This window comes from Meleagris gallopavo, chromosome 3, assembly GCF_000146605.3.
Source record: "Meleagris gallopavo isolate NT-WF06-2002-E0010 breed Aviagen turkey brand Nicholas breeding stock chromosome 3, Turkey_5.1, whole genome shotgun sequence".
NCBI lineage: Eukaryota > Metazoa > Chordata > Aves > Galliformes > Phasianidae > Meleagris > Meleagris gallopavo.
In genome coordinates, this window is record NC_015013.2 from 889,846 (window position 1) to 900,487 (window position 10,642).

The 10,642-nt window shown below is 37.7% G+C and overlaps 1 protein-coding gene across 5 annotated transcripts in view; it reads left to right on the forward strand.

Annotated features, from left to right (window-relative positions):
* EZH2 (enhancer of zeste 2 polycomb repressive complex 2 subunit) overlaps window positions 1–10,642 on the forward strand; it is a 44,488-nt gene that overhangs the window by 881 nt on the left and 32,965 nt on the right. For 3 of the 5 annotated variants that reach the window (XM_010708233.3, XM_010708234.3, XM_010708235.3), the window contains exon 2: window positions 893–958. The exons of the other annotated variants lie outside the window; for them this stretch is intronic. In XM_010708233.3, the coding sequence (XP_010706535.1) occupies window positions 921–958 (38 nt within the window). In that variant the 5' untranslated portion in view covers window positions 893–920. The remainder of the gene's footprint in view (window positions 1–892; window positions 959–10,642) is intronic. 5 annotated transcript variants of the gene reach the window in all.

Sequence of the window (10,642 nt, forward strand, 5' to 3'; positions counted from 1 at the left end):
GGCGTTCCCACTCGCACGTTGCCGTCCCGCCGGCCAGCCTGCGACCGAGCGCTCCTGTCCCGGGCTGCTTTCGCGGGCAACGAGAGCGGGAGAGTGAGCGGGGAGAGGGGGTCGATCTGTCCGACCGGCTGCCTCGTCGGGAAGGGCGCTCCCGAGTTCGGAGGGAGCTGGAACTGCTGAGTTGGAGACCTCGTGTCGCCGAGCGCGGGTGTGTAGGGCGATGTCTGAGATGTGAAAGGGACGGAGCTGTGCCGAAGCAACAGGCGTGTGTGCGGTGGGACAGAGGTGGTGAAATCCATGTGTTGTAGCACGGCGTGTGTGTATCTGGTGTTAACAAGTGGGAGCGTTTGTTATCGTTGTGATCGATTGTTAGGAACGGGCAAAAAGAAAAGCGGTCTCAGCATAATGCAGTGAGAACGGCATAACGAACCTGTACCTGGCTCGAGATACTTTTTTCGAAGTTATGAAACGCGATATTTCATTGGAACTGCTAGGGATGTGCTCGTTTGTTTCTTTTTTAGCTATCGAGCTGGAAGTTCGGATTCTTTGTCTCTAAGTAAAAGCATGCAGCGATTTGAACAAGGCTGTTTATTTGTTGCAGGATAGGTTTGTCTTTGTGCAAGTCTAGCAATTGCAGATCCTACTGTTCTATATTTCAACGAAAGACTTTGCCGGTATTTTTAGTACAAGATTAACTTCTAAATTGAGATTTTCTCATATATAAGCCCTTTCTCTCTTTTTCTCTTTTCCTCCTTCCCTTCACCCCTCCCCCCTTTCTTTCTTCCCCTTTTTTTTTTTCCTTTTCCTTTTTTCTCTTTCTTTTTTAGGGTTGGCACATTCAGGTTCTTTGTGATTTGTAAAAATTAAAAGGTCATTCTTTGTTTGTCCCCAGTGTCTGTATCAAATTGAGAGTCCGGGGAATGTTTATTTGTGATAACAATATTGCATCTTCAGAAAGGTGAGTATTACTTGTCCACAGTGTATGATAGCTACTCTTGCTTTAGACTAGATCATTATAATATAAATAAGATTTACAGTGTCTTTCAGAAAACATGCTTCCAATACTTTAGGAGATATCATTCAAAAGTTTTATGCAATGCGTCAAATGTATTTTTAACTTTGAGAGCTGGTGCTTTATCACTCGTGTACTTTATGTTTATTACTTCAAAATGTCGTTTCTTGTTACAGAGTATTCACTAAAAAAATTAAGGGAAAGTACTTTTTTTTTTTTCCTCTTTTGAGAACTCTGTCAGTAAAATGTTTTTGAGTTGTCAACATCTACTATCTTCTGAAACTTTGTAAGAATTCAAGGTTGTAATTCGGGAGAAAAAAAGGAAAAATATTTTTTTAGACATTTTTAAATATGTAATGTTACTCTGAAAGTGGCAGACACTGAAAATCCTTATTGTCAAAGAAACATTAAATATCTTTGCTCAGTTTAAAATCAGATGAAGCAGTAATCTACAAGCTTAGGCTGGAGACCTGAGGTTCAAACTTTTTTGCTTTCCATGTGGTATTTTTTTCCTTTCTACCTAGAATTGGCAACCAGTTGAAATTTGGCGGGTGGCTTGGTTGAAAATATGCCTTCTAATGGATTTATGTTTGTTCTGTGATATTATGACATTCATAGGTGAAATGTAAATGTACTTCAGCTTATCTGCAAAGAAACTTCAGCTTAGCAAGCAGGGAATTCTTGTAGTACGTTAGTGAGTGTACTAATTGTATACATGGAGAGTGAAAACTAACTGCTGCTTTCTGTGAAATAACATATGTCAGAATGAGCTACGTGTAGCATCTGGTGCACTCCAACAGTGCTCACAGAAAAGCTGGTGCATTTCAAACATCCTCTGGAAATTAGCTTAAAAAACAAAGAAAAACCTCTCCTTGTCAACATTCATTCATAAGAACATTCTGCTTCTTTAGCATACATCATATATACATTTTATTGATTTCACGTCTATATTGTTAAAGCTGAACAATTTTAAAGGACAGGGTTATCTTCATTTGATGAAACGGGAAAGTTGCTTTTCAGATGGCTGTAATACTGACAGAAGGCAAATTTAACAAATGCTTGCTCTGTGTTGTGCTGGAGCAAAAGTATTGTAGAAAACTCTAGTGATGGCTATAATCTGCATGTTCTGTTCTTCAGTTAGCTATGATTCACTCTAGCTGACCTGAAGCATCTGAAATTTTAGGGGGAACAACATTTTCCTCAGCAAGGATGCTGAGAATCTCAGGATCAAGACCTGTCAGTTTTTGCTGAACAAGAAAAGTTCAGAAGTTTACTGTAACAAGTAGATCTTTACAGAACTGTGTGTCCAAGGAAAATTCAGCTGACCAGAAGTTTAAAAAAAAAGTTAGAGAAAATGGAACGTGTACTGTGAATATAATTCTTAATAATTTTGCGTGATGTTTGCTTACTTGAGAAAAGCAAGACTGCCCTTAAGAAAAGCTGTCAGATAGTAATGAGGGGATTATTTTTAATTTTAATTTTTAACGATACTATGCAACCACCCTTGGAGTTGGATCGTAGGATGAAGGTGGAGAGTGCTGCCAAACTGACTGAAATGGCATCTGAAGACAGCAGCTATGTTGTCTGTGTCTCCAAATGTATTTATGTATGTATCTGTACATTTAGCATCTATGTACATGACTTGTGCAAGCACACTGGTATGGCTAAATTCAGTCTTTAAGAGGATGACTTACTCAGTGGTGTCGTAGTTCAGGTGATAATTTCAGTTAAGCCTGTATGTCTGGGGAAAGGAAGATGAGACAGAAAAGCCTCGTATGAAATTGATGCAAAAAAGGGAGAGACCTTTTGGGGAACAATGAAGATGTTCGTTCGACTTAGCTGATTACTTTGATTTGTTTTTGAAGCGTACGCTGTGACTTTTTGTTGAGTTAAAGATTAAAAGGAAAACAAAAAAGAATTGGATATTTGATGTGTTCTAACAGATATCAGCTAAAGACTTTGAGATTTATTACACTGTGTGAGGTAGAACTGAAGAGCGAGATTTGCAGGAGGAGGAAGTAGATTCTGATGAGGCCCAGACAAAAAGCAGACATTTTCTAAAAGCATGAATGCAATTTTCTGTAACTGACAATAGCAGACAATTTGATTGATACAGGCTTGTTTTATCTGTACATCTAGATTTCCGTTAACTGCAGACATGTTCTGAGTCTTCAATGAAAGTAAAAAAGCTGCTTCCAAATCTGGAGTAGATAGCTTGAATAATTAAGTAAACCTAGGTAGAGGCAACTCTAAAAAATAGGACTGAAAATTCAGTACTAATGCAAATGATAATCTTACATTTTAAACTTAGTTTTTTAAAAAGTGAAAAACAAAGGAATGTTTAAATATATAGATTATTTAACTATAGGCTTTTAAATTTATTAGTACTTTAAAAAAAAACAAAAAACAATGGGAGATGTCTAAAACACATCTTTATCTTCTTTCTGTGCCCATAGAAATATGAAAAAAACGACCCAAAACTATTAGCTTATTGTGTGTTAGGCCCATATTTAGCCTATCTGGCTGAAACGTGCAGATAGAGTGTTGCAGTGATGTACCTCTCAGCTCAATGGGTGAAGAACACTTTCTTGGAAAGATTTACAATGCTTACTCTGCTCCATTTAATGGTAAAATCAATAGTACTTATAAGGTGAGATGACCATCTGGAAATCTAGTTATATACTATGTGTGTCCTAAATGTGGATAAAAGTAACAGTGTAATGATATGAGTGGATCAGTGCAATACTGGCAATTGCTTGAAAATGTGGCATTGTATTTCTAAAACTTCTGATTTGGATATATAAATTTATATTAATGAATGAGATAAAGCCAACACAATATACTGTCATAATTCTGTATGCAAGTAAAATTTCTTTAGGGTGCTACTGCAAGGAATATTTCAGAATGGTTTTGTTTTCATGTACATGATACCTGCTCAAGTGATCTTGTATGCAAACATAGCAGTGCATGTCTTGGGCTTTCTAGGATGTGTTGTAAATTGACAGGGGGAAAAAAAAAATCTTCACCGGAGGACCTGATTGATTTACATTCGTTAATCTAGAGCCTGCTCTGTTGCCTTTATCCATTTTTTTTCCCTCATTCAGCCTTTTATACGGTTGGTTTCTTCAACCACTCGTTCAGCTTTTCACTGAGTTTAAATCTCAAAGCCTTCAAACATAATTTAAAGAAAGTAGTTGAAAGGGCGGAAACTCAGGTCTTAGGAGTAAAAAAATTAATTATATATAAATATATAAATACCTATACATCTATAAATATATGTATAAAGGAAGCTCTGACAGTAATACCTCCCGTTTTACTGTGTTTACTGGCTCACAATGTCCAAGGCAGATGTTGGTGGTAGTAGAAATATGGCAGTAGGAGCTGAACCTGTCGGTATTCCATTACGTTTTGTTGCTGTGACAGATGACAGCAGAGGGGCATTCTGACAGAATGGCATCTGACATGGAAATGTGTATGAAGCAAAAGCGTGTGATTGAATTCCTCCGTGCAGAAAGATTGTACCCACGGACGTTCCTAGATGTTTGCTGAACATTTAGGGAGACCAAAGAGTGGATGTTCGTACAGTGAGGCAGTGCGTGGTAAATTTTAACAAAACTTAATGTAAACTTCTGATGGATTAATCATCGGATGTATACTTTATGGGGATGCTGTATGCTATACCCAGTTATTTTGAGGATTTCAAAACGAGAGGTGATTAAATGACTCGCTTGCTTTCATTGCTTGAAGCTTGTTTAGGGACTTTTTAAGACAATTTACTAAATGTTCTAAATACAAAGTCAGCTACAGCATTCAGTATTGGTTATGTGTGTGGATTGAACTGAAGAACTCTTAGATAGTTTAGTCTTTAGAGTAACAAAACAAGGTGGGTCAACAAAACAAGTTAGAGTGGAATAGCTACTGCACTTCATTCATACCCGAAATTATTTTGCTTGTGTAGACATGCCTGAGGTGGTGCAAGTACTATTTCTTCTGCCAGGTTTATCCAGGATATCAAAAAGATTTAGATTATAAGAGATGGAGGTGTTAGACGAAACCTGGTCTCGTGCAAGAGATGTGGGTGTTTTAATGGTGACTGGTAAAGAACATCATCGAAATCAGGCCCAAAACTTTTTGCTGTCCTGTTGTTTGGAGTTCAAAAATGTTTAAAATGTTTTTTGGTCCAGAGATCTGTAGGCATGAATGAGACTATTTAAGAGCATTATTCATGCAAATATCCAAATAAACAAATAAACAGTTGGATCACCTGCTACATGGCGTGTTGCTGATATTGCCCAAACTGAAGGAAGTTTTCTCACTCTGTGAGCGAGTGAGAGAAAGAGAGGAGAGATCTGTATCTCTTCCTGGACAGCTTACAATGATGGTAGAAACTCCTGAAAGGAATATTCAGGCAACATGGCTTTGAACTTTGTGAATGAACTGTTTGAGGAGAAAACAAAAAATAAAATAATGTGGGAGCCAAATTAACTCACTTAAATAAATAAATAAATAAATAGAGAAAATGATTGAAGAAAATGTGATTGCTAGGATTGCCTTGTTTCCTTCCTGTCTTGATTTACTCTATGAGATGTTATAAATGATGAGTTTCAGTATGATTTGAGTACAGTCAGAGGATTATCTGCAGTCTTAGATGTTTAGCACCCTGGGAGTGGGGAATTGAATCTATAAGGCCAGAGTTTCACAGTGGTTTGGATGCCTCACTTTTCTTCAGCACAGAGGACTCTCTTTCTCTCTCCCTCTGCTGCAGAAATGCTGGTGCCATCAGGAAAGAAATGGCAGCACAGATACAGTTACAAGTGGCAGGTGTTTCTTATTGTAGCTAGCAGTGCCGGCAGAAGGTCATGGCGATACCTTGAAGTCCATGCCTCTACTTCTGCATACAGCTTTTATCTGGGATCATGTTTGGTCAATGAGAAACAGTGTTTGAAGAGATCCATCTCAGTTTTACAAACAGGCTAGAAAGGAAGATTAATTAAAGATAGATGTGGTCCAAGCAAGCATGTGGATGGAAAACAGGGATTGCTTCCAAATCTGGTCACTGGATCCCAGCAAGATCTAGGGAAGCAGTGTAAAGCAGTGTATGTAATTAAGTTACGGAGCTGGGTCAGAGAGGAAGCACGTCAGTGAGTCTTCTGAATTGCTGCTAACGGCAGTGGCACTGTATGGTTAGGGATATACTGCTACGTTTGATAAGTTTGCGTGTTTTTCATGACCTGTTTTGTTTGTTTTTTCCATAAAAGGTGAATTCATTCTGTAATGTTTCATAATGCCGGGGCATTTGCTGATCTTTGAATCCGTTGCAGAAAGCATAAATTACTTAGTTATATCTAAGCAATCTCACGTTTGATTTGTGTTTGCTATTTGTGTCAGGAATGACTGTAAAGAGTCTATACAGAATGATGCTGTCAGCCATAGGAGGGCTAAAATCAGTCATTCAAAGAAAATGATCACACTCATGATGAGCTCATTTACAAGGTCTTGCCTATGCTATTGCTAGTTAATAAACATTCCAACTAATTTTAGTTTGAAGATACTGTAAATAAATAAGGTCCTTAATACTATTTATTCAGCATATGGTTATGAGATGCGTGAACTAGGACACAAAATTTAACAGCATGAAGTGAGTGAACAGTGGGCTGTTTCTTGCAGGAGAATGTCACTGGATTGGATTAAGTGTAGTATGAAACTCTTAGCTCAATGATAGCCGTTCATATAATTGTAAGAAAAAAGGTTGTGTGCAATTTTTTTCTATATGATGACTATCTGGATCAAGATAGCATGTGATGGTTGCCAAAAGAGTGAATCTGCCACAGTGTGGTGATTTTATTTATTTTTTTTAAGCATATTTTGAAAGAAGGATGAGATGTAGAGGATTGTTTCTAACAAAGAAATCTGAAAAAGTGAGGGACTGGTTTAACAAGGAAGAGAATTAACTTTAAAACTTGAAATTAATTGTAAAACTGATGATTTTTGAAAAACTGTTGCAGCTGTGTTCTCAAAACTACAGAATGTTTCTAAAGATGTAAGAATTGATAGATGCAGCAGAAAGAAGCTAGTGGCTCTAGCTTAAGGCTGAATACAATAGGACCAGAAAGATTCTGGAAGTAAAAGCAGAAAAATCAGTTGCTGACAAGGTGAAAATAAGCTCCTGGATGAGTAATTCCTTATAGGTAATTATAAGGGGGTGGAAAAATTTTGAAGTAGTGAAGAAAAATATGGTTAAGACTTAAAATGCTTGCTTAAAGAACATAGAAAAAAATGTGAAGTATCTTGAATATTCTAAAGTATCAGTTGGGATCTATCAACCCCAGGGGGCTCCTGAGATGGTAACAAGTGGGAGCCTGTTGTCTGGATGCATTAATTCAGGCAGTGAACAATTGTTTCTTGAAGAACTTATCAAGTTACTACTTTGCTATATACTAATTTAAGGAAAAGTGGTCTTTAGCTTAGCTTTGAGAGCAGCGCTGAGTCTTAAGTTCTTTATTTTAATCTTGGTAAGTTTATGGAGAATATTTAGTATTATAGTTAGCCTACATTCTTAATTAGCAAAGTGCTTTTCTAGTTTGTCTTTTTTTATTAATATTTTCAAGAGGAGAAACTGAAGGTTGTACTGTTAAGTGGAGAAAGCCTCATTCAAATACACAAGCACAACAGGATTGTAGTGGGAAGAAGTGTGTGAAATAGCTAGTTGTGGAGGTCTTAAAGGAGACTATAACATAAGGGGTGTTTATGCTAATTAGAACAACCAGTGATTGTACACTGAAGTAGAGTTCAGTTTGATTAAGCTCTTAAGCATTTTAATTTAGGAATTATTGTTCCCTTTATAGTACTTGTGTTTTCCAAATTATACTTGTAGTTGATTGAAATATCAAGAATTTTAGAGAGTAGTGGTGATTGTTTTTATCTTCTGAAATGCTAGATCAGAATTTAAAAGGCAATCAAGCTCTATAGCATCAGCTGTAAAAGCAGTGTGATCCTTGGTTTTGAGACGACAGGCCCAGCATGGAGTTGTCTTACATAATATTTTAGGTTGGCAGGGAAATAAGGAGATTATCTGATCCTGTCTCCCTCTCAGACAAGGCCAACACTGAAATTGCATCAGGCTATTCAGTGTCTTTTTCACGCCACTTTTTGGATGTTTTCAAGAATGGAGATTCCAGGATCTCTCTGTTAAGTGTGTTGCTCTGCTGGACTCAAAGTGAATAATTTTATCTCTGTATTGAAGTGAAATCCTTGCTGAGACTTGCTTGTTGCCTCTTGTACTCCCATTTAGCATAGATGAGCATGTCTCAGTAGTAAGGCTGGAACACTACTTAACTTCTGTGATCATCTGGCTTGAGCTCTGATTTGTGTAAGAAAGCACACTGCTCATGGAACTGAATCTTTTATGCATTTGTTGAAATTCTCAAAATGACTCTTCCCGTTTTGATACGGTCTGGAAAAGGCAAAAGCATTATACATTTGAAAGATTCTGTTTAGGAGGTTGCATTCCTGTATGTGGTTTTCTTAAATAATTTTTCACTTCCTATTATTAGTATAAATCTAAGACTTCACGTTGATGGTTCTATCAACTCTTAAAAAAATAAATTACCGTTGATTTGGAAAAAAAATATGCATACATATCTGTGTATTTCTGTGTGTGAGGCAGGACTGAACTATGAGACCCAGCGTCCACTCCTTAACCTCACTTAAAGTGCTGGCAGTCAAAGGAAAAGCATCTCTACTTGGAGTTGGCCTCCTTTGGGAGCTTTTCAGTGAATCCTTATCCTTAGTAAGGGGTAAATTCTTCCTTCTTTATTACCTAATTATGACCACTTTCTTGATCACTTATTATGATCACTTTCTTGAGTGATTTGAGAATGAGTCAGTGGCAGCTGTATCCTCTGCCTTATACAAGACAAAATGTGCATCTTGAAAAGTAATCACATAGAAGTGGATCACCAGATTTACTCATTTGATTGTGCAAAAACTTGAGAAGAAAAACAAGATTACACGGTGTGAATGTGTATGCTGTATGTGGTATGGAAGAGAAGTGTTCTAATCTAATGCAGGAAGATAAGATGCTCTAACAGATTGCTGATATTGACAAGAGCAGCTTTACTTTGTTCCCTTAGCCCGGGTTGCATGGCACTTCTTCCAGTTTGGGTGCTAATCAGGCCAGCACGAGTAACTTCAACTCTTTGGTCCAATTAGGAAACTGTATTTTGAGGGTAGGACAAGTCTGATATAGCTTAACTGATCACTGCACTCAAATTTACTATATTTGCCATCTAAACTCTGTCTGAAATGCTGAAGTATTTACACAGATGATGAGAAGGTGTATGCTGTATTAAGGTCCTATTCCTCTTCCCAGTCCTAGCCAAGAAATACATTAGGACGTATTTGTCATCAGCTTCTAAAAGCAAATAGGTAAGTGTGCTTAGCTTAGGTTAAGTTGATTTCACTTTTCGAAGTTAAATCATGTTAGGCAACTGTTGATACGTTCATGATTTGATCATGCATGTGTCAGGGAGGAGGGAGGGCACTGGCCTCAACTCTGACAACTTTCAAGCTATTGTTACATCAAGACATAATACTATGATGACAGACTGCTGATTTTTAAAGGGATTTCACTAACTTTAGTTAGTTTTTAGCTTAAACTTTAGTGTTGCAAGTACTAATCGCAAGTAACTTAATTGCAGTGGGAATGGTCATAATAAATGTATGGCTATTTGTAGATGCAGACTTCCTGCTTTCGGCGATGCTGTTCTACCTGGAAGATCTGTCTATGACTGTCATTGGTCTGTCTTGCGTTAGGGCTGATGCTAAAATGTTTTGCTACCCACACTGCAACTGAAACACAGGCTGTTAATTCTTGTAAGCTGGTGTATTTTGACATAAAGGGAGAGTGAGAGTCAGCATTCTGAGCACTGGACACTTACAAACAGGCAGACTTTTTCTTCTCAGACTAAGGTTATGGCACTGGTATATCTGAATTGATCTTGTCCTTACATTAAGTTTATTAAACTTTTTTTTTTTTTCTGTTGGTGATAGCTTGTCTATCAGTTTCCATCCCTTGAGCAGTCGAGTACATTCTTGCAGAATGTGGAATCCTGTTAGAGTTGGTCATGAATGTTACTACCCCACATCACTCACAGCCACTGGCGTTCCAAAGAATGAGGAAGAACAAGCGAGCTGTTGAGAGTTGGGTACATAGCCTAGATTCGTGGATTAATCTACTTCTTTATTGCACTCTCTTTCATGATATCTAAGAGGTTAAGCCTTATCATTCTGCTGCATTTGTTTGGCCAAAGAATGCCGCAGCTGGCACGGGTGGCTTCATGAATGTTTCCAGTTTCTAGCTGGTAAGAATAATTCTAGTGTACTGGTACATCTATGTGGAGTGAGATGATGTGTCTCGATGGACATCCCTGTTGAAAACTGGGCTGGTCTGAACTTCTGCCCTCTCCAGTTTCAGTTCTTTGCCTCTCGTTTCTGCTTCGGTCTTGCTCTCTTCCCTTTGTGTTGATTCAAGTATTTCTGTGGCTGCTGAACAAGCCTGTTTGCAGAATTGATTTTGTTGAAAATTTCTATTTAAAAATGAATTCTGTTTATGGGCTGTTCAGATAGATT